At 37.5% G+C, this 24,862-nt stretch overlaps 1 protein-coding gene across 1 annotated transcript in view; it reads left to right on the top strand.

The window, feature by feature from the left end:
* The first annotated feature begins 24,609 nt into the window (after positions 1-24,609).
* LOC124144308 (carbonic anhydrase-like) overlaps positions 24,610-24,862 on the top strand; it is a 39,608-nt gene continuing 39,355 nt past the window's right edge. Inside the window, exon 1 of the mRNA XM_046513650.2 lies at positions 24,610-24,814. Coding sequence (XP_046369606.2) covers positions 24,694-24,814 — 121 coding nt within the window. The 5' untranslated portion in view covers positions 24,610-24,693. The remainder of the gene's footprint in view (positions 24,815-24,862) is intronic.

Raw genomic sequence — 24,862 nt, 5'->3', positions numbered from 1 at the left:
CCCTCCTTCTCCCATTGTCTTTATTTCATTGGTTGCTCTGAAAATAATTGTCTCCGGTATTGCGTTAACTTTATTTGTTGATATACGCCGCCGCCGCAATATATTAGTCTATATTACGACCGCCTATATATAATCCATTCTGGATAGGATAAACTAGTGGTTGAAAGAATGAGCATCGCACTACGTCGTCAGGATACGGTTACAATCAACCAATTGGCCGAGCCAGACTACCCGATCCAATTTAGCTGCCTCTTATGACAACCAATAGAGTACAGTAAACTACGGTTATAACGAATTCAAAGGGACTACTAATTTTAGTTCGTTATAACCGTAGTTCGTTATAAGCATATATACAGCATAACTACAGCATATAGTCGGGACTAAAAAGTTAGTTCGTTATATCCGTTAGTTCGTTATAAGCGTGTTCGTTATAACCGTAGTTTACTGTACCTGGGACCTATTCCGAGTCCCCATAGGGTTTTGCCTAATAATAAACTTGAATAGTTTACTGTAGAGTATAATCAATCCCAAAAAGAACGAATACCGTACGGCATTCATATTTTGTTAATCCCAGCTGTGTCGACTTAAACAAATGAATGTACAAAGCGTTTAGCAGATGCTTTACACGCCAATGTGGCGTTGTTAATGATAATGTGCTCATTCCTATTATTCCTGTTAGAGCTATAGTGTAATTAGCCTGTGAAATTGAATGTCCATTCAGACGTCAGGGTGCCATTATCAGGTCACTATGACAGACCGAAGACAAATCGATACATACCGTCCGAAACTGGTTCATTCTAGGTCAGGGAGGTGAGGTGAAATGGGGTTTAACGTCGCTTCCGAGATTATTGCATATATGTAGCGACGTGAATGCACATAATTTAATTTGGGATGGGTTCGATTTTTTGTGTTTTGATCGTTTTGCAATGCTCACCACAAGGCCTGTATTATTTGGAGAGAAAAACCAGATGATGCACGCATTGAAGATTTTGCATTTGGGGTGCATTTTATAATTAACTGTTCTCCAAAGTGTGTGTGGGGGGGTGGGGTGGGTTGGGGGGTGGGGTGGTGGGGGATGGTGGTTGTACTACTGCCGATTTTGCGTGCTAGCCCACTGAGATACCATGCCTTAGTTTAGTACACTGCCCATACTTAAAATCATATGGGACAAATAAGGCACAAGTCCATTGTTCAGAACTTTGAAAAATATAAATGAATTACTATTAAAGGGAGCTATGTTATTGAAAATATTGTAATAAATCCTTACAAACTTGGTTATTATTATTAAACATATTTTTTTGTCCAAAATGACAAAGGGATTGGGCACAAGTGCAGCACTTATTACCGCCTTCTCCATATATACAGTTATACATAATATTGCATAATGAAAATGAACAATTTACAGTTGAAGCTTCACTTCAGTGCGCAATATCTATACAGTGCTCATATGAAGGATATGTACAATGTGCTGGAAAGTGAAGACAGTGTGCATCTCATACATATGCTAATATTATACATTTTAGTGTTGTATATAGATTTAACAATATTAATGATTAACAGTTTGGAAACAATAATATGCTAGCTACTGAATCTGTTAGTCGTTTCTATACATTTGTGTACAGACAAGAATATTTTTGTATCCAGGAAAACATCTAAGTTTGGATCACCAAAAAGAATACTATGTAGAGTTTTTTGTCCTCCAAGATTATCGATAGCTGTAAGTAATGTCTCCCTAAAATCATCATATAAGGTACATTCGAAGAAGAAATGGAATGAATTTTCACAAGGAGCTCCGCATTGTGTCTCAATCTAGTGTGCAATATGTTTGTAGATCTCTTACCGCAATTATAGTGCATAGGTGGTGATGTAGCCTGCTCAGATGCGACAGCTTTAAAATAAGATATTGACGGACTATCCCTGATTCTTGATGATAGATTATACCATTGGCCTAATGTATCTATAATATAAGACCTTTTAAACGTAGATGTCAGTGCAAATGGAACTACAAAATCATGGCGGTTTCTGAGATTATAATTGACGTTCTGTGACACAGCTGGTGGTATAAGATCAGTTACATAGGAAGGACATTGCTTATTTATTATTTTATACATAGTTACAAGTTTGTTGACGTTTCTTCTATACGCTAAAGGCTGCCATCCAGTTTCGTGATACAGGCTGCGACGGGAGGAAAATTGAGTTAGTCCTGTTACTATTCTAGCTGCCTCAAGTTGTAGTAGTTCTAATTTATTAGCATTATACGACGAGCAACTGTCCCAGACAACTGGGAGCACGGGTAGCCCAGGCGTCTAAGGCGCCGCGATTCGCTGTGCAGAGTTGCGTCCCTTGGGCACGCCAGAAACCTATGATTGTGGGTTCGAATCCCCGGTTCGCCCCGATTATGTTTCTAGGTTTGTCAGCACCATACCCGTGCTCGTGGGTTTCACCGAAGAGGTAAACGTCTAAGACCTGCATCACTTCGGGCTTTCCTCCCACATTAAGCTGACACGCCGCGATATAACTAGAATACTGTTAAAAGCGGCGTTAAACCCAACTCTCTCACTCACTCACTCACTCACTCACCCAGACAACTGAGGCATATTCTAAAGTCTGTCTATATATATTCTAGCCAAGTTTGATCTATTTAACCGATATTTAAGTTTTCTCATCGATGAAATCATTTTTGATTCACACGAAAGAATATTATTGATGTGATCGTTCCATTTTGTGTCTTGTGATAATGTAACACCAAGGTGCTTGTGACAGTCTACCCTTTCTATACATGTGATATTAAAGACGATTGATGGTATTTCATCTGGGATTTTATGCGCGAATAATATATACTTGGTTTTGTTGGGATTGAATTGTACTAACCACTTTTATCCCCAGTTATGTAGTTTGCATAGATCTTTATTTATGGAGTTTTCAATATGCTTAATATCTGGAGAGGAGATACCAATGCGAGTATCATCTGCGAACAAACGTGTCAAACTTTTCATTTCAGAACAAATATCATTAATATAAATCAAAAGACTTGGTTTATGGACAAATCAAAGTAATAAATTGTAATGTTTTAAATAACATACTAAAAGTAAGATACTATAACTACTATATAATATGTATGAAACTATATATCTGATCTTGTGTTGAAAAGATATTAACGTGTATTTGGGATTGTTACAGCTTAAAATGATTTTACAAAATATTATTTGAATTGTCTATTCAAGCAAAATCATCACAATTGAGATACTTAAAATTTCGCGGTCCAAGGAGGAAACAGATTTAAACTTAAAACAACATACCTTTTCAAAGTAAGTATTTTTTACTCTTTTAAGAAGAAATTAATTTAGAGAAATTCATTTGAAAATAATTTTAATATTGTTTCAATGTATTACAAAAGTTTAATTCATCGTAGAACAACAAAACGTGTGAAACTGTAACGATTACAAGTTGATTCAAAGAAAATAGAATTATCCTTCTTGTTTGAAGTGGTCCTGATGTTCAAGAGCGGTCGGTTAGTCCTAGTGGTTAAAGCGTTCGCTCGTCACGCCGAAGACCCGAATTCGATTCCCGACATGGGTACAATATGTGAAGCCCATTTCTGGTGTCCCCCGCCGTGATATTGCTGGAATATTGCTAAAAGCGGCGTACAACTATACTCACTCACCCCTGGTGTTCAAACGCCAATATGAAATCCTTCTGGAGGGGCATGTTCCGGAATGACACGAGTTATGGATAATGCCATATCAGAACAATCTCATTCTCATTTAAAACTCAAACATCCATGTCGCAAATGACTAGTCGGACTCATGGTCGAGTGGTAGAGGGTCCGCCCGGAGAGCGGAATGTCCAGGGTTCGATCCCCGGCCGCGTCATACCAAAAGACGTTAAAAGATGGTACTTGCTGTTACCCTGTCTGGCGCTCGGCATAAAGGGGCTAAAACAAGGACTGGTCGGCTCGGAGCCAGTATACTGTGTCTGAGTTGGGTATTCATGTTAAACTGCGGCATGGTATTTCAGTGTGCTAGCACTATAATTCGGCATTATTCCGGACTAGTACAAGCAGCCACACACACATGCATGCACGTCGCTATATAAGTGCAATAATATTGGACGCGACATTAAACCAAATTTCACCTCACCTCACTACAGTTGCTCTCGGTGGCAAGCGGTCTGCTGACTGGATCTAAGCCGTTGTCATACCTTTTGACTGTTCCCACGTGTTCCGTTTCAGAGTTCAAAAAGTGCATTCCATTGTGGCATACAGCGGGCGCATTCAGATTTTAATATCGGTTTCCGAGTAATATTATCATGCATGAAGATATCGGTGCCTCATGGATCAGGTTCCTTCGATTTTATGTATAAGCAAATGATTACCTGAAATTTAGGACAAAACAAGTCTGTCATCAGCAATATGTACGTAGATCAGGCAACATCACTGTTTAGTACACATAGAAAATGATAAATCAAAACTGCCATCTGTCAGATTATTTCATGTATAAGCAAACAATTATATCGCAGGTACGTATCCATGGAGAAAATTATACTATGACGTATCTTAGTCATCAGTTGTCTTTTAATATTGAACACATGCTCTGTTGCAATTGCATTCTTGCACTCATGCGTAAGTATGTATCATCAATACCTCATACAAATATATATTCCTTGAAACATGTTCTACTCGTGTTACTTCAATGTATTTTAGCTGAACCCAATATCTGGAAACCAACAACTTTAATTAAACTATGTAACCATCTCGAGATATATGCACAAGAGCAGTAAACGATTCACAATCTAATAAAGAAAGAGAGGATATTTACGGTATTTGTTTTATACACTACTTGTCTAAGAGCTAAACTACGTCGACAATACACTGGGCACGATAGACCTATGGAAATGTGCATGTATAACCCAGCATTGTTTGAATGAATAATGGACGTGGGAACACGTTTTGTCTATACTGATAATGAACTGGGGTTCATCTTGCTCTTCTGTTAGTGGGTCCCGGTGCTCTCATTCACGGGATCCGAAGCATGAAAAGGGGACCCAGAGGAAGTCCACTGTGTCAACTGATATTGACATAAAGTATATTCGAAGAAGCCTGGATGGGATTTATCATAATAACAAAAAGCTAAGAGACTGAGTGAAATCGTCACACAATTGCTAAAATTGACTTGATTTTGCTTATCCTGATAGATGATGTTATGTTAACTTATGTGCTGCTGCTGCTGCTGCTGCTGCTGCTGCTGCTGATGATGATGATGATGAAGTGTTAACTGAAGATTCTTTGGAATATCTGATGAAGATATGTTAACTGGAGAAAATGTGACTTATCTGATTATATGATAACTGCACATGATGTGGCTTAACTCATGAAGATATGTTAACTAGAGACAAGGTAGTATATCTGATGAAGACATGTTAACACCAGATACTGTAGGATATCTGATGAAGATATGTTAATTAAGATACTGTAGCATATCTGATGAAAATATGTTAACTAGAGATAATGTAGGATATCTGATGAAGACATGATAAGTGGAGATAATGTAGGATATCTGATGAAGATATGTTAACTAGAGATATTGTAGGGTATCTGATGAAGATATGTTATCTAGAGATATTGTAGCATATCTGATGAAGATATGTTAACACCAGATACTGTAGGATATCTGATGAAGATATGTTAATTAGAGATATTGTAGGGTATCTGATGAAGATATGTTATCTAGAGATATTGTAGGATATCTGATGAAGATATGTTAACTAGAGATCATGTAGGATATCTGATGAAGATATGATAAGTGGAGATAATGTAGGATATCTGATGAAGATATGTTAACTAGAGATAATGCAGGATATCTGATGAAGATAAGATAAGTGGAGATAATGTAGGATATCTGATGAAGATATGTTAACTAGAGAAAATGTAGGATATCTGATGAAGATATGTTAACTAGAGATAATGTAGTATATCTGATGCAGATATGTTAACTAGAGATACTGTAGGATATCTGATGAAGATATGTTAACTGGTGACAATGTAGTATATCTGATGAAGATATGCTAACTAAGATACTGTAGGATATCTGATGAAGATATGTTAACTAGACATATTGTAGTATATCTGATGAAGATATGTTAACTGGTGACAATGAAGTTTATGTGATGAAGATATGTTAACTTGTGACAATGAAGTTTATGTGATGAAGGTATGTTAACTTGTGACAATGTAGTATATCTGATGAAGATATGTTAACTAGAGATATTGTAGGATATCTGATGAAGATATGTTAACTAGACACATTGTAGTATATCTGATGAAGATATGTTAACTGGTGACAATGAAGTTTATGTGATGAAGATATGTTAACTGGTGACAATGAAGTTTATGTGATGAAGATATGTTAACTTGTGACAATGTAGGATATCTGATGGAGATATGCTAACTGGAGATACTGTAGGATATCTGATGAAGATATGGTAACCAGCGATATTGTAGGATATCTGATGAAGATATGTTAACTAGAGAACTGTAGGATATCTGATGAAGATATGCTAACTGGAGATAATGTAGGATATCTGATGAAGATATGTTCAGTGGGGACAATGTAGCATATCTGATGGAGTTATGTTAACTAGAGAGTTGTAGGATATCTGATGAAGATATGTTAACTAGAGATAATGTAGGATATCTGATGAAGATATGTTAACTAGAGATAATGTAGGATATCTGATGAAGATATGATAAGTGGAGATAATGTAGCATATCTGATGAAGATATGTTAACTAGAGATAATGTAGGATATCTGATGAAGATATGTTAACTAGAGATATTGTAGGGTATCTGATGGAGATATGTTAACTAGAGATAATGTAGGATATCTGATGAAGATATGTTAACTAGAAATAATGTAAGATATCTGATGAAGATATGTTAACTAGAGAATTGTAGGATATCTGATGGAGATATGTTAACTAGAGATAATGTAGGATATCTGATGAAGTAGTATAGGTAATGGGGGTTCTGGACCACTTCCACTGGAGCCGGATTTATTACCTATACTGCTACTGCAGGGGGGATTTTTTATGCGTAAATGATTATGTGATTCAACGATAGTCATGAGATTGGCTCTAGCTCACCAATACCTGGGGCCAATCAATGGTTCTATTAGTATAAAAATGATGATGCGATTCAACGAAAGTCGTTTTAAAAGAAATATCAATATTAATTAATAATGGATAAAATTTACTATAGCCCACGAGGATATTGGAAAGGTGTAGGAGCAATAAAAAAATTAGCCACCGCGGCTAAGGTATCTCAAGATGTGGCCAAGGATTGGTTAAAGAAACAAGCGATGTGGCAGATATATTTACCGGCACCGCGTTATATACCGAGGAAGAAGTTTGATATTTTTACAACGAATGAAGTTCATCAGGCTGACCTCTTGTTTCTTCCCCACGATAAGGTAAAACGCAAAACGTATAAATACGCTTTAACGGTAGTGGATGTGGCTAGTCGATACAAAGAGGCTGAGCCATTAACATCGAAAGAATCAACAGAGGTAGCTAATGCACTGAGTCGCATATATAAACGCGGACCGCTAAAATGGCCTAAGCTATTTCAAGTAGATCCCGGTCGCGAGTTTATGATGGGATCGGTAACTAAACTGTTAACAAAGCACGATGTCGAAATCGTCCGTGGTGAAAGAGAGGCCCACCGCAGTCAAGCTATCGTCGAAAGATTTAACAGGACATTAGCGGAACGTTTGTTTGGCTATCAGTATGGGATCGAAATGAAATCCGAGCTATTGAGATCAACCGAATGGGTGACACGATTATCAGCCGTTGTATCAGCGCTGAATAATGAAGTAACGAGATTAATAGGGAAGAAACCATCCCATGCTATTAAAATGAAATCCGTGACTTCCGAATCTTCAGCACCGAGGAGAGGCAAAGAACGAAAACTTCCGGATAGAGTAAGGGTAAGATATTTATACCAGGCCGGTGAACTCGAAGGAGGCCTACGTCGCGCAACCAATCCCATATGGTCCCTTAAGACGTATAACATTAGTCGATTGGTTACGAAAGAAGGAGAACCTATTCTTTATTATCTTCAAGATGGACCGGGTAGGGCATATGTACGAGAAGAGTTGTTCATAGTTCCCGACGGTACGGTATTACCACCATAACCATAAGCATAGGTAGTTACACCATCATTATCAATCCATCTCTTTGTATCTAAGGGGGATAATGATGTCTTGTTCATTCTTAATCCATATATCCTATGATTGTAACTTCTTAAAGAGTTCATCTCATGTTTGAACGTTCTACCGTTGAATAATGATTCTTTATACTGTTCGTGTTTGATATGCATTTTTACCACATACTTCTTAACGCCCTTGGCTTTTCTTATCTCTCCATTATCGGACTTCTTTATAGAATACATCTTAGGTCTTAATCCGACATACTCCGCTATAGGGGTCCCAGCACATTCATCCTTCATCTTGCCTAATACCTTTTTATTTTCTACGCTGTGCAGTGGATTATCTTTAGGATAATCGCTCGTGTCGTACATATCTATTTTTTCTGCCATATCTTTATACACATCCTCGGTTTGTATTTCCATCAACAAAGAATCTGTGTCGGTATATAACACCTCGCATCTATCGCCGTATTGCTTCTTAAGTTCGTTGTAATAAAAGTCATACATTAAATGTTTTGACAAGTCGAGAATACTCATACCGACGTACACCGGTCTGTTGAATTTTATATTACTCTTCTGCATATGCAACGCGGCTAAGTCGTTATCGAATATCTTGCTTCTGTTAAAAGCCGGACTGGCTATAAGTTTCCTGAGTCTTTCTTCCTCATTAGATCTGACTAATTTAACATCAACACGCTTCCTTAGATTCTCCATAGTTTTACCAAATACCGAGTTATTCATGAGCTTATATAGATTCTTTTCGAAATCGCTGGTAGCTATCTTTCTTAAATCTGTGTTCAACCTTATATAGGGCTCCATCCAAGGGCTTTGATCAAACTTTAGAACTCTGTGTATTTTCTTAAGTTTCATACCTAACGATAGATACAACTGGAGATTTCTGTAGTGAACTATATATTTTGTTTTATCCATCAAATTTGGTACGAGTTTTTCTACGTTAGTCAACCTACTATTACCCATCAAGGAGCGTTGATATTCCGACATCCAATCTTTATTAACCATTAATCTTTCGGGAGCTAGCGGATAACTGTTATGATCTTTATGTAACGAACTTGGATATTCCAAGTCAACTTCTAGTATGTACCCTTTATTCACTTCGATATTATGGATATCATTCACTTCGATATCATTGACCCATTCAAAACCACCCGTGGGTAAAGGTTGACTCATAGCCCATCCGTACAAATTGTTAGCGTCGAGATATAATATATGCGTGTCGGGTTTACTCGGATCGTATCCTTCCACTAATTTATTATTAGCCTTAGAATACCTTTTAGCTGCCATCGATATACCACCTCTTAATCCTTTCTCAATAAACAAGTGCATATCGTAATCTGTGAGTAGTTTTAGTTCTACGCCGGTCTTCTTCAACAATGCATCCCACGATAGTCCGGGACTGGAATAGTACCATGCCGGATCCAAGCCATATTGTTTCAAACATGTCTTTCTAAATATCTCGAATATATCGGCGAGTAACAGTACATCGGTTTTTAAGTACAGATCGTGATAATCGCCTAAATTCTTACAACCTAATTTATCCCACACCGTCAGAGCGTGTTCATAATCGGCATCTGTTATTCTAGATTCTGTTAAGTTACTATAGAATGATTCGAGGGGTGGTAATTCAGTTTCTTCGAATCTAGACCAATCATCCATATATTCGTAAGGATATACACCTTTTCTCAGCAACAAATGACGAGTTATCTTATCGGTATATTTATTTGTTATCGCGACGTCATCGGGATTGTTCGCATTAACTAAATTGTCCAGGGAAGATAACAGAAACTGTACGGAGTCTATGAATCTAAGCCCATTACTTTGCTTTGTTCTAGATTTCCCATCCTTGTCCCTATAATGTATAGGTTTAGTCAACGAGAACGATATGTATTTTTCCATATTATTAGGAATGCACGTTAAACCGCCGTCGGTCTTCGAGATAGCTTGCATAATGAGATGTGAATCGTATCCCCTAAGGTTATGAAACACAACGGGGATGGGTATTGTTTGAGAGTTCATTTTTAGTTTCAAGTTACACTCGTTATGCGCGGCTCCCCGATAATTACCCGTGACGTGACAATGATCTCTTACGGAATCCCCATCCAGGGGTTTATTACAAACGTGACAACTCGTTGACTTCTTATGAGCACTCCAATCATCCCTCGTCATTCGCATGGGTTTCTTACACGATAATTTTTCCCTGATTATTCTCTCTTCATTTTGTAGATATTCTAGGAACTTTCCCGCTGCATCGGGATCTCTGTAAATCACGGGCGGGTTTGTTTTCCCATCATACCATACAACTATATATCCAAACCCACAAGGAATATGTTCTTGAGTTTTGTACGTAAAACTACTATCAGTATTGCTATGGTTGGTATTTTCTATGGGTTTGATAAGCGCTTCGAAGTCGGCGTAAATTACGTACGGTACTGGCATTTGATTACAATAATGTTCAAATTTTAATATATTTTTTCCCTCTTTAGGCATATCGATCCTAATAGCATTCTGTCCAACACCTCTACAGTCTTCTTTATGCGCTTCTAATAGATCTTGTCTGCTGTACCCATGTAGGCATCTTTCGCAGAAATATTTCTTTTCTTTATGTTTTGTTTGATCGTATAGTAGCCTGTTTAAACTCTTTATCCACGTATAATGATATTTACCATCTTTTTCGATCAGAAATGAATTGATTCTGGGGATATTTTCCGGAGCGGAGCTTATCCTGTGTACAACAATTCCTTTAGAATGTCCGAAAACATTTATAGCTAAATTATTTTGCTTTTCCACCTTATCAATTTGTGATATTGGTGTAGGTTCGTCCATACCATCGAAGTTGAGTCCATCGTTTTGGGGATAGCTAGAAGGTCTATCCGGATGCTTGTCTACGGGGAACAATGCAGATCTTATCATCATTCTTAAACAGTCATCGGATTTATTTTTTACGTTAATTATGGCTTTTTTCTTCTTATAATACGGGGGTAAATCTATATAAGATCCACCTTTGAAGGGCATATAATTTGCTATATCTAAATATAAACTATCGATTTTATCAACACCCCAACCCGAACCTCTATTAGTCCAGCGTTCTAAAGTTTCCTGTATCCTCTGAATTGATGTATCTAATGATGAGTTTATAGTATCGGATTCGGTTATAACTTCTTGATTGCTACGGAAATATGGTTCGGTATATTCGGTGCTATCGTCTGTGTTACTTTTACTCAATGTCATTTTAATCGTCAGCTGGTATTTTATACTATGTAAATCATCTAATTCCTCGTTAATTTTACTCGATATGATGGGCTTAATATCGTTAACATCCATGTTGGAATTAATATCCATCTTCCAACCTCTTAGATATTTACCAACGCCGGCGGATGTGGGTACAAATATTAATTCTTGATGTTGATTATCATTATCATTATTATGTTGATTATCAACATTATTAGGTTGAATATCATTATCAATAGGTTGATTATTATCTAGTAAAGCGATCAATTCAGCTCTTCTCATTCGAGAATAACCTCTCAGCCCACTGTTTCTCGCTCGAACTTTGAGTTCTCTAACAGTCTGGGGTCTGTTGTATTCCAAACCGAGTAAATCCATCAATTCAGCTTTTCTCATACGAGAATATCCACGCAGTCCACTTTGCTTTGCCATAGCTTTTAATTCTCTGACAAAAACCATTGTGGTTGAATGGTATATGCAAAATGAGACAAATGTCTAATTGGTTGTTTTCATATATCTAAATACATATTCTCCCCAACCTATTCCTCTCATTGATGTAATCTCTCTTCCTAGCATAAATAATCTGGTTCCTGACCCTATCAGCACCGTGTTCCTTACATAAACAATAACGACCTTTGACCCCTATCCCGCATACAGAACACGTATAGTTTATGTTTCCGCGCCTGATGTAATAATTGTGTATGCCGCAGTAAAAAAAATCAACACAGCGTCGGTTACAAAGAGTAGTCTTCCCCATGAGTGTAAACTTGCATTTATTCATGGTATATACATCTATCATATCATTTGTCTAAATGCAAATCACAGCTACACTGTGAGATATTGATTATGCTATTTATAGATCGCTCTAAACTAGGTCATGGTTTATGCATAGCCACAGCTGTCACTCTGACTTATGCATGGTATAGCTGAAAATCAATAGAGAAGTCAATCCAATAATAATAAATGTGACCTCTTGGTTCTTTTGTTCCTCTGACGGTGTATAAAACTGACTCATTGTTGGTCTCGGTATTGGGTCTAGTTTTTTCCCACAAACAAGGAAGTATTCGTGCATGGCTGATTCAACATCCTTAAACGTTTGAATTGAATGTCCTTCCTTAATCAGTTGTTCATGAATAAAGTCTAATCTCTTCATTCTCTGCTGTGTATATTGTAACTGGGCTGCTTGGTATTGTTCTAAAGCTTCGTTATGTCGTTTACGCTCCTCTTCAACTTCTTTAGCGTTTGATTCCCTCATACTGGAAAATAAATAATTACTCCCCGAAAAAGCTAGAGCATTAACAACAGCTCCACCGACCATCATCGCAATTGTTGCCATATTCAAATGTTTATATGAATATAAATATTCAAATGTTTAATTACTTCATTATGTCTTCCGGGATAAGTCCTTGTTTGATGAGCATATCCTTCGTTGCCATAGCCAATCCAATATCCAGAACCATCATTGGTATGTCATATCCATTAAAATCTAGCTTGGGAGGTGTGGCTTTAGTAATCATTTTAGCCATACGGGCATAGCCAATGGCCAAGCCGGTGACCACCGCTGAATGATACGTCGCGTTTACCAACATTTTACCGTCTGTAGCTGGAGTAGTCATGCTTCTTATAGCATTATATGAGGACTAACCTCTAATTGAACTTGTTGTTGCGGCGGGGGTGATGTTTTCTCTTCTCCGGTCTTATAAAAGAACCATACAGCTGCTATACCAGCAACTCCTACTAGTGCCCATGTTTTAATTGGATTAATATTTGAATTATTTATTAATTTCGCTTTGCGCGCCAGCCCTCGCTTTCTTCCTGCAGCTATTTTCAAAGGATTCTTTGTCACTCTGGTTTTTTTTTTTGTTTTCTCATTCACATGTGGTGGCTCCTCATTCACTTGTTGTGTGTTCACTTCTTGTTGCGTTTCCACAATCTGTGGTTCCTCGTTCACAATCTGTGGTGTCACCTGTGTCTCCATTTATATTATTAAGTGGGCACGTATGTTTAAATTGACAATACCTAGCCGTTATTAAAGCTGTGGTGAACGGAGCTAAGAACATTCCGAATCTATGATAAAACTCACAGCTCACTGCGCTTATAGCGTGTTCGATGAATGGGACTTTCTCTAGAGATTCGCATAAATACAGGCGATGTTCTGCCGGGATGGGGAGAAACGTACTAGGTACGGCTGTGTATAGTTGTAATATAGAAGACCCTATCGTTTTAGTCATGGTAGCTCCCAGTCTAGACTCGTAACGAGCGTACAGTTTTTTAATCTCTTCGTCGGTCATGTTATCAATTTTTTCGATGGTATAATTTTCTCCCAAATATTGGGAACATTTTCCACCGGCTACCAAAGCGGCGAGTCTTTCTCTATGTTTATCTAAAGATTTATCTGTAACATTTTGATCTGCATCAGATTCTTTGAGCATTTGTTCGATGAGTTCGTCGCATTCCATAATGTAATACCTAAGGAGATATTTAAGTCTAACATAATATAATATGACATATCCAATACATCCCGTAATAATGAACTGTTGCGAAAGAATGAGGATTTCGAACCACATTTTATGTAATATTAACCGCTAATGTTCAATTTGCTACATTTTTGCTACATTTTGCTATAATTTGCTACATTTTTGCTACATTTTTGCTATAATTTTGCTACATTTTGCTAAGCAATTGCATAAGCAGCTGGTTGATCGGTTTTTAAAACGAGTTTACAGTGCTTCGTTGCCGCTAACACTTTTCTGACTTTATCTCGTTCGATCTTGGTATAAATAACATCATTTTCGCGTAAACATTCCTCGAATGAATCTCGATCTTTGCAATGAAAAAGCGCTACCCATTTGGTCTGCTCTCTGAGATCTTTCAGGACAGAGTTGTATTTTTGAGTAAGTACCCAAACGCTATGTTGAGTATGCCGACCAGAGAATGCTAAATACGAAAGCATATCTTTCTTTTTTGTGAGTTCTTTACTCGCGCTGCAATCGTCTATTACGAAAAGGGTCGATTCTCCTTTGTATTTCTCGTGACATACTCGGAGGCGGTCTTGTAAACGATCGCCCGGATCGACTCTGTGTACCCCGTCGTCATTCATTACCCAATCTCTCGATAAGTATGTTTTATTAACGCTTATAGTCGGGCACAGAATAATAATATGATCGAAAACGTCCCGATAATGACTTTCTAAAATATCTAGAATAAAAGCTGTTTTTCCACAGCCCGTTTGCCCGCATATGATAGCGCAGTGCGGATCTTTAGGTAAAAGATTATCAATAGATTGCTTGCACGAATCTACCATTCTGTATATTAAGTTGCGCATCCATAATCATGTACAAATATATGTTTAATTTACCAGCCGCTTCCTGAAGCTTCTTTATCTGTATGGTGGCACCCTCGCTAGCATTTTCTATTCTCCTCCCACTGCCGTGTAATTGGTCATCGTCCGTTGTTCGCATGTCGAGCCATAGCGCGTACTTCGTGGTGAGGTATTCAACCATCGATACACTCCCGAGAGACAGATCTTTCACGACCGCGTTAACTTCCGGAGAACGTTTTATAGAAGGAAGTTTTTTAATCTCATCCCACTGGTGATACGCTAGCATTCCTTGGCTATATAGTTGATTAGGAACGCCCTCGATAGTCAATTCTACTTTTGTAATCTTGGGATTGTAGAACTTCTCGGTATTTCTTTTAAACGCATCGGAGGGTCCTCGAACAACATTAAAATACCCTTCAACGACCTCGTGGGAACGTTTAGATTGATATTCCACATCGTTTCTTTTTTGTCCCTCGTGATCTTTCGGTGTCGCAGCACTCGATCGTACAAAATGGCTAAACTTCCGGTATACTGGTTACGAATTTGTCTGGCTAATTCGGGATCCGTTATCATATCGTACTCCAGCGATATATTGTCAATGGAATAGCTAGCATCTTCATTAGCAGATCTGATTACTCTACCGTAGTCATTAAAAGTGAGTTCGTATTCTAACCTATCGCCTAGGGATGCTTGATAAAAGGGCATGTGGGAATCTAGTAATTCAAAGTCTAGGGGAACATAGAATCTGTTACCTAATGCGTCGGCAACGGCCTTATCTTTTTCGTTGGTATCAACACCATTTTCAGCACCCTGGCGCAGTCTCAATGTGTTCTTATTACAAATACCTTGGTACTGTAAGTTTTCCCGCTCTTTATCCGTTCTCCAGAGATCCATGTAACAATAGTATACATCGCTATCGTCGATACTCAAAACCTCATTACCGCTAATTTTAATCGCGATTTTCTTAACGATAGCACGACCTATGTTCTGAACGGGCTCCCTGTTAACGTCTGTAGAAGTCAAACTAATCGTAAATGCTAGTCGGACAGTTCCGGGAACTAACACATCGTGTGCGCCGAGATTAGGAAAGCGAACCAGAAGCGTTTGATTCTGATCTATGGTACTAGGGTTATTAGTTATAGTTACAGACTGACGAATTGCTTTGACCCCTAACGGATCTCGAAGTCTACGTTGTGGGTTTAACTTGCGTCCGTATTGCGAAGACATTGTTTATATTGAAATTATGTACCCTATGTTTAATATAAAAATGGCTAATTTTGAACATAATGACTTAGATCTAAGTACCTTTGATGACTTTGATAACCCAAACGAAGAGGGTACTGATGAAACAAACTTTGGTGGCACGAATCTTAACGATGAAATTTTACAATCAACCGTCAATGATTTTTACGATGCATTAAAAGATGATACCCCAATAGGTCGTGACTATTCAAAGTTTACGATAGATAGTAAAGGAATATTGCGACTGCGTGGCGCTCCGGATATTGATCTTATGCATTCTCGTACTCGTAAGCCCCTAGCCTTGTCTACGATAGCCGCTAAACACGGCATCAGCACTGTTCGTGATAAATTAGGTTTTGTGGACTACCGACGACTTTCCGCGAAGACTACTAAGGTTCTTCGAACCGTGCGTACTGAACTAGTTAATACAGATGATTTGGAGGCTTCCTCGAAGGTGGCCTCGGACGGACTTGGAGAAATCTTAGATACCTATTACGATAATTCCACGTTACAGGTACCATATTCGGAGTTTAGTATTAGGGAATTACGAGGTCTTGACAAGGCAATGCGAACAATGCGGGGAGAACTCATCAATAATATAGCCAAGATATCCGAAATCGACAAGCATATAGTTTACGAGAAAACAAAACTTGAACAGGCGGTTGATGAGTTCAGTAGACGCCGCGTAGCGGAAAGATTGCGTAACTTAGAAGATGAAAGATCGGCCCGCCTCGAAGCGGCTTCCAGTAATAGAAAGGCACTTCGTTCGCAAATCAGTCGTATTCGAGAAACTATCGATCAAGTCCTCAACGATGACACTACACTGGCCGATAAAATTAAAACATTGTTCAGAGAACAGGGAATAACCATTGCCAGTATTTTAACCGCATTGGGATTTATTATATCGACTTTGACTCTCGTTAACAGGTGGCAGTACAGGTGGTGGCGGATCACCTCCTAACGATAAAAATGGTATAAAAGAGTGGATAAAAAAGCATTTAAAAGCATTAGGTTCAGCACTGGGAAAGCTCGCTGAGAAAGCCGCGGCCGCACTTCCCGGTATAATAGGGAGTGTAGTTTCCTGGCTATTGAATTTATTAGCTAAGACCACCACTTGGCTTAGTCAAAACTTGTGGGGGTTGATCGTAGCAATTGCAGGGCTGCTGTACGTATTCGCTAAGAACTATTTAACCACCAAATCATGAGTAAACCACCCACTACAAGCGCTGTTTTTTCATCGATATGTTGTTGATTTTTAGCCGCAATATGCGGTGGTACTTGTGCGTTAGTAGATGGTTGTGAAACATGTGGTGTTTGCGGCTTGACTATTCCCTTTTCGCCCGTGATCGTTTGCGTTATTAATTCGACGTTAATATCTGAATTTATACCTGGTTTTTGTTGATCGGTAGCGATAACAATTTTATTATTATAGCCTATCACTTGACCGATCTTAAGTTCCATATTACTCGGAGACATGTATAGTCCCGGCGCATAAACGAAGTCCACTTTGGATTGAGCGTACTGTAATGCATCTTGAAAACGCTTTATAGACGATGGTATGTCAACTGGTGAATTAATGGCGTCCTCCACGTTTGAGACAAACTGTTTTTGCGCATCGAGCGCCGTCCCAGTACCGATAATGGATGTTCGTGTTTGCGATTGTGCTCCGAGAATTGCCCACACATAAGTTCTTATCGATTCATTAACTCTTTCAAATCCTGGGTTAGTAAAATTATTTTCCGTTTTATCATTAAGAAATTCATTCCAAGCATCTGTTGTATCGTTTGGATGCACAAACTTTGTTATAATATAAGGAATGCCACTCTCAAAGTTCATACGATCTGCTCTAAACTGTTTACTCGAGAGAGCAAAGCCTGAAGGGATCACACCCTCTTTAATTAAATAATCGCTTTTATCTTTAATAGTTCTTTGTCCATTGTACGGAATACCTAGACCATGGCTAGGTCCTTTAATGCGCCAATCTTTACTCGTAGAAACATTAAATTCATTACAAATACGATCGAAGGCCCTCTTATAATAATGATTCTATGCGTGATTCCATGCTGGATCCATCGGTAATGGAGCACTAATTTCTTTAAGTATACGTCTAATCTGATAGTACACGTGAAATAATATAACAGACTTATATAGTTTAAATCCTGGGGCATTAACAGATACGCCACATCCCGTTGTGGCACACCATACGGCAAAGTTTAACTGATTCTGCCAAAATTGCATCGGACGGTTAAAACAATCGTCAATCATTTTATCGTTAGTTGCCGTGAAACTGTATTTTTCAAAGATATCGTGGAATTTAACGGTAAACTCAGCAACAGAGGCAGTTACTATAATCGATTGATTAGTAATGTGAGTCGATTTCATATTTAAGTTATGATATAGTATCATTGTACATTTAATATGTATGTTACACTCCCAGGAATAACAAATGGTCAGTCTATTGAACTGCTTCATACTATCGATAACTCGGATGGACAACTCGAAGTCGCTCTATGCGACGTAACGTATTACCCACTGTGGACCAATATAAGTGCTACGAGAAGAAATAATGAGATATTTGTAATAGATGACCAAAATAGAATTAATAGAATTATTACTATACCTGATGGGTATTACAGCATAAGCTCACTCAATGATGAATATTTTAATTCTAATCAGGAATTTTTTAATACTATTAAATTTAGTATCACACAAAATGAGTCGAATGGGATGCTGAAAATCATCAATGGAAACACAAAAAATAATTATTGGTGAGAACTTAGCATACACACTTGGATTGGGAGGAGAAAAAACATTATCACGCGGAGTAACAATGTTTATACATAATGCATTACCCGATTTAGTTCCCTATAAAGAGTTGTTCATTCATCTTGATCAAATAAGCACGACGGATAATATTCAACAAGAAAGTCCTTCAACTCTACTCAGAAGTGTTCCAGTGAAAAATGAAAAATATAATAGTGGCAGAACGGAATCTTTCTCATCATTACAATATAAAAAATTGAAGCGTGGTATTATTTCAGACCTCAAAATTTCTGTATTAGATGTAAAACATCAACCTGTACATATAGGATACTTAAGTGTAACACTCCATATTAAAAATAATGGTTAATTCCATATTTAAGTTATGATATAGTATCATTGTATATTTAATATGTATGTTACACTCCCTGGAATAACAAATGGTCAGTCTATTGAACTGCTTCATACTATCGATAACTCGGATGGACAACTCGAAGTAGCTCTATGCGATGTAACGTATTACCCACTGTGGACCAATATAAGTGCTGCGAAAGATAATAATAAGATAATGTTACTTAAAGATAATAATAGAATTATTGCTATACCTGATGGGTATTACAGCGTATGCTCACTCAACGATGAAATTTTTAAGCCTAATGGAGCTAGTCTCACACAAAATGAGGCGACCGGGAGACTGAAATTATACCCTGGAGAACATGGTGTAATTCCTTACGGGAATGCAATTACAATTGGATTTGCAAGAGATGATAATATAGTAATCTCTTCATCAAATGAGGGATCTAAATTACCCGATTTAGTTCCCTATAAAGAGTTGTTCATCCATCTTGATCAAATAAGCACGACGGATAATATTCAACAAGAAAGTCCTTCAACTCTACTCAGAAGTGTTCCAGTGAAAAATGAAAAATACAATAGCGGTAGAACGGAATCTTTCTCGACATTACAATATAAAAAATTAAAGCGTGGTATTATTTCAGACCTCAAAATTTCTGTATTAGATGTAAAACACCAACCTGTACATATAGGATACTTAAGTGTAACACTCCATATTATAAATAATGGTTGATTCATCAGGCCCTGGAACAGTAAGACAATGTAATACAATTGCGCTTTCCGATCTCGGAGACACGGAAGGATTCGGTAAACCCGGTACCGATGGTAAGTTATACGCTTTACACTTACACGATAATGTATACAATCGGAAAGAAGTCACATTCACGGGTAATCCATGAGATTTAAGCGATGTTGATGTTAGTAGACTCCTTAAAAACACTTCATACAATATTACTCGCAACGACGATAATAAATGGACTATGGTCGAAGCAAACATCGAGTGGCTACTGAATATCGTCATTACCCCACCTTATGTGATGATGGGTAAGGGACATAATTTAACTAAGATAATAAATAGTGGCATCGTACTCGCGGCTTATATCCCGTCAAAACGAAAAAGTGTGTTGGTCACTCCCCTGCCAGAAAACCCAGGTCATATGTTATATAGTCGTCCGGCCTTAAAAAATGTTACTTTAAATTTGGTTACTGAATTCGAAGATATTAAAGTTAACCTGAGTGCAATACCTAATCTTTCCACGCTTATTATTGAAGTCTTGTTCGGAGATGCACCGGAAGATGCCTTCGATATATTACCAGGTCTATCGATTAAATGGCTCAAGAAACACGAGCGTCAACGTTGCAGTATTATTCATATCGGAGCATCGCCCATTGCAACCCTCGAGGGGGTCCAAATTATTAAAAGTGACAGTATTTCTCTTTCTAAGATATTCTTACCGTATAATATACATTTGATAAGGTTGATGTATAGTCTCAAAACATTTAAGCAAGACCATTTAAAGACTATTATATGATCGTAATATACACTATGAGTTTAGATCCGACGCTCGGTGAAGCATTTGAAAAGATGGAAACTGTTGATGGATTTCGATTACATCAAATAAGCGACATAAAACATCGAATAGGGAAGGATAGGGAGTTGAGACTTGGATTGTATAAAAAGTATCGCAGAGCCGTGAATGCTCTGGACGGAGTTGACACCGTGCTTTTAGTATCTGGCATGGGACTCGGTGTAGCGGGTATCGGTTTACTATCAACTATAATCGCCGTGCCTATCGTGCTCGGCATGGAAATAACCGCTGGAGTCTCGGGACTGGCAGGAATAGCGATAAAATTCATTTCTCGTAGGTTACAAAAGAAAGCATTAAAACACGATAGTATTCGGATACTCGCCGAAGCAAAGTTGAACAGCATTGAGGATCATATTTCGACAGCAATGGCCGATTGTAAGATATCCGAGGATGAGTTTCGTTTAGTGCTGTCGGAGCTCACCAAATACAATGAAATGAAGCAGGAGATTCGATCAAAATCTCGTAAGACCAGTGGTATTAGCGAAGACGAGAAAAAAAAGTTCATAGAACAGGAGAGGCAACAAGCGCGTCAATTATTCCGTGCCAAAACCAAAGAACTGGTTGGAGATTAAAAATAGATTGCTTACTATCGTGTGATTACATTTAGACAAATGCTAACATAAATATATAATAATGGAGAAAGCTATTCAATGGAAAGAATTACCACAAGGTTTTTATTATATCAGTGATGTCAAACCAACCAAATACGGTTATCAATTGTTTCTTATCAATTTACAAAAAGAGTGTAGTTATATAGTCTGGTCTCCTAGTAAAATGAACGAAGAACTTAATAAAAATGTTGAATATCGCTTTATCGATAAAAATAATAAAGAATATTTTTATTACCATTTAGACTCATCTATAGCAATGATTGGCCCCAGGTATTGGTGAGCTAGAGCCAATCTCATGACTATCGTTGAATCGCATAATCATTTTGGCATAAAAAATCCCCCTGTAGTAGCAGTATAGGTAATAAATCCGGCTCCAGTGGAAGTGGTCCAGAACCCCCATTACCTATACTACTGATGAAGATATGATAAGTGGAGATAATGTAGGATATCTGATGAAGATATATGTTAACTAGAGATAATGTAGGTTATCTGATGAAGATATGTTAACTAGAGATAATGTAGTATATCTGGTGCAGATATGTTAACTAGAGATACTGTAGGATATCTGATGAAGATATGCTAACTAAGATACTCTAGGATATCTGATGAAGATATGTTAACTGGTGACAATGTAGTATATCTGATGAAGATATGTTAACTGGAGATAATGTAGTATATCTGATGAAGATATGCTAACTAAGATACTGTAGGATATCTGATGAAGATATGTTAACTAGACATATTGTAGTATATCTGATGAAGATATGTTAACTGGTGACAATGAAGTTTATGTGATGAAGATATGTTAACTGGTGACAATGAAGTTTATGTGATGAAGATATGTTAACTTGTGACAATGTAGGATATCTGATGGAGATATGCTAACTGGAGATACTGTAGGATATCTGATGAAGATATGTTAACCAGAGATATTGTAGGATATCTGATGAAGATATGTTAACTAGAGAACTGTAGGATATCTGATGAAGATATGCTAACTGGAGATAATGTAGGATATCTGATGAAGATATGTTCAGTGGGGACAATGTAGGATATCTGATGGAGATATGTTAACTAGAGAGCTGTAGGATATCTGATGAAGATATGTTAACTAGAGATAATGTAGGATATCTGATGAAGATATGTTAACTAGAGATAATGTAGGATATCTGATGAAGATATGTTAACTAGAGAACTGTAGGATATCTGATGAAGATATGTTAACTGGTTACAATGAAGTTGATCTGATGAAGATATATGTTAACTAGAGATAATGTAGGATATCTGATGAAGATATGTTCAGTTGGGACAATGTCTCATATCTGATGGAGATATGTTAACTAGAGAACTGTAGGATATCTGATAAAGATATGTCAACAAGAGACAATGTCGGATATCTGATGAAGATATGTTAACTAGAGATGATGTAGGATATCTGATAAAGATATGTTAACTGGTTACAATGAAGTTTATCTGATGAAGATATGTTAAATGGGGACAATGTGGCATATCTGATGAAGATATGTTAACTGGAGATAATGTAGGATATCTGATGAAGATATATGTTAACTAGAGATAATGTGGCATATCTGATGAAGATATGTTAAATGGTGACAATATAGCATATCTGATAAAGATATGTTAAGTGGGGACAATGTGGCATACCTGATGAAGATATGTTAACTGGCGATAGTGTGGCATATCTGATGAAGATATGTTAACTAGAGATCCTGTAATATATCTGATGAAGATATGATAAGTGGAGATAATGTAGGATATCTGATGAAGATAAATGTTAACTAGATATACTGTAGGATAGCTGTTGAAGATATGTTAAGTGGGGACAATGTGGCATATTTGAAGAAAGTATGTTAACTGTTGACAATATGGCATATCTGATGAAGATATGTTAACTGGTGACAATGTAGTATATCTGATGAAGATATGTTAACTGGAGAGATTGTAAGACAATGTGACTTATCTGATTATGATATGGTAAATAGAGACAATGTGACTTATCTGATAATGATATGTTAACTAGATATAATGTGACTTATCTGATAATGATATGGTAACTAGAGATAATGTGGCTTATCTGATAATGATATGGTAACTAGAGACAATGTGACTTATCTGATAATGGTATGTTAACTAGAGACAATGTGACTTATCTGATAATGATATGGTAACTAGAGACAATGTGACTTATCTGACAATGATACATGTATGTTAACTAGACACAATGTGACTTATCTGATGAATATTAATTAAAAACGAGGGGCAATGTAGCTATTTAGTGAAGGCCATAGTATGTAGCTTATCTGATGATGCCATATTACCTAGAGACAAGCGACTACACAGCTTAATTAATGACGCCATATTTACTATAGACACGGGACTATTTAGCTTATCTGATGACGCCATATTACCTAGAGACAAGCGACTACACAGCTTATTTTATGACGCCATATTTACTATAGACACGGGACTATTTAGCTTATCTGATGACGCCATATTACCTAGAGACAAGCGACGACACAGCTTATTTAATGACGCCATATTTACTATAGACACGGGACTATTTAGCTTATCTGATGACGCCATATTACCTAGAGACAAGCGACTACACAGCTTATTTAATGACGCCATAATTACTATAGACACGGGACTATTTAGCTTATCTGATGACGCCATATTACCTAGAGACAAGCGACTACACAGCTTATTTCATGACGCCATATTTACTATAGACACGGGACTATTTAGCTTATCTGATGATGCCATATTACCTAGAGACAAGCGACGACACAGCTTATTTAATGACGCCATATTTACTATAGACACGGGACTATTTAGCTTATCTGATGATGCCATATTAACTAGCGACAACGGACTGTGTAGCATATTTGATTACGCCATATTAACTGGAGACAATTTACATTGCTTTTGGTATTGGAATACATTTCTTTGCACGAAAAGTAGCACAGCAATCTTCTGCTGCAGTTGCAAAAAATGCAGACGTCTAAATCATATTTGCTACACTGGGAAAAATAACAAGGTGATTGTTTCCGCTTAGGATCTTTAAACGCATGTGATTTACAAGTGTAATCTACCTTCAAATAAATATGTACGAATTCGTATCACCTCTACCTGTTAACCCGAAAATGTATATTTCGTGAAATTTGATCTAAGAATATAAACGGTTTCATAAATGAGTCATATTTCATGAGGATATTATTTCACAATCTACTCAAGTCAGCCAAATGTATAATCAATCTGTTGCAGAATCCATATTCCCAACTCTCTGTTGTATATATACCCCTGCCTGCACCGTGCTACTCCATTAGACACAGACACTGACGAGTAAAGATGCTGATTCCAATTGTTGTCCTGGTTGTTGCGACCAACGTCTATGTGGCTGCCGAGAGCGCCCTGTGCCCTGTACCTCAACATAAAGTGCATTTCGGCTACCACTTTGGATCGGAGGATGGTAAGTTGATTACATCCGACAATATTCTTGTAAGGTAGACTAATTCAA

The sequence above is a fragment of the Haliotis rufescens genome, unplaced genomic scaffold, assembly GCF_023055435.1.
Source record: "Haliotis rufescens isolate VD_foot unplaced genomic scaffold, xgHalRufe1.0.p SCAF_37, whole genome shotgun sequence".
Classification (NCBI taxonomy): Eukaryota; Metazoa; Mollusca; class Gastropoda; order Lepetellida; family Haliotidae; genus Haliotis; species Haliotis rufescens.
This window is presented reverse-complemented; position numbering and strand designations above follow the sequence as displayed.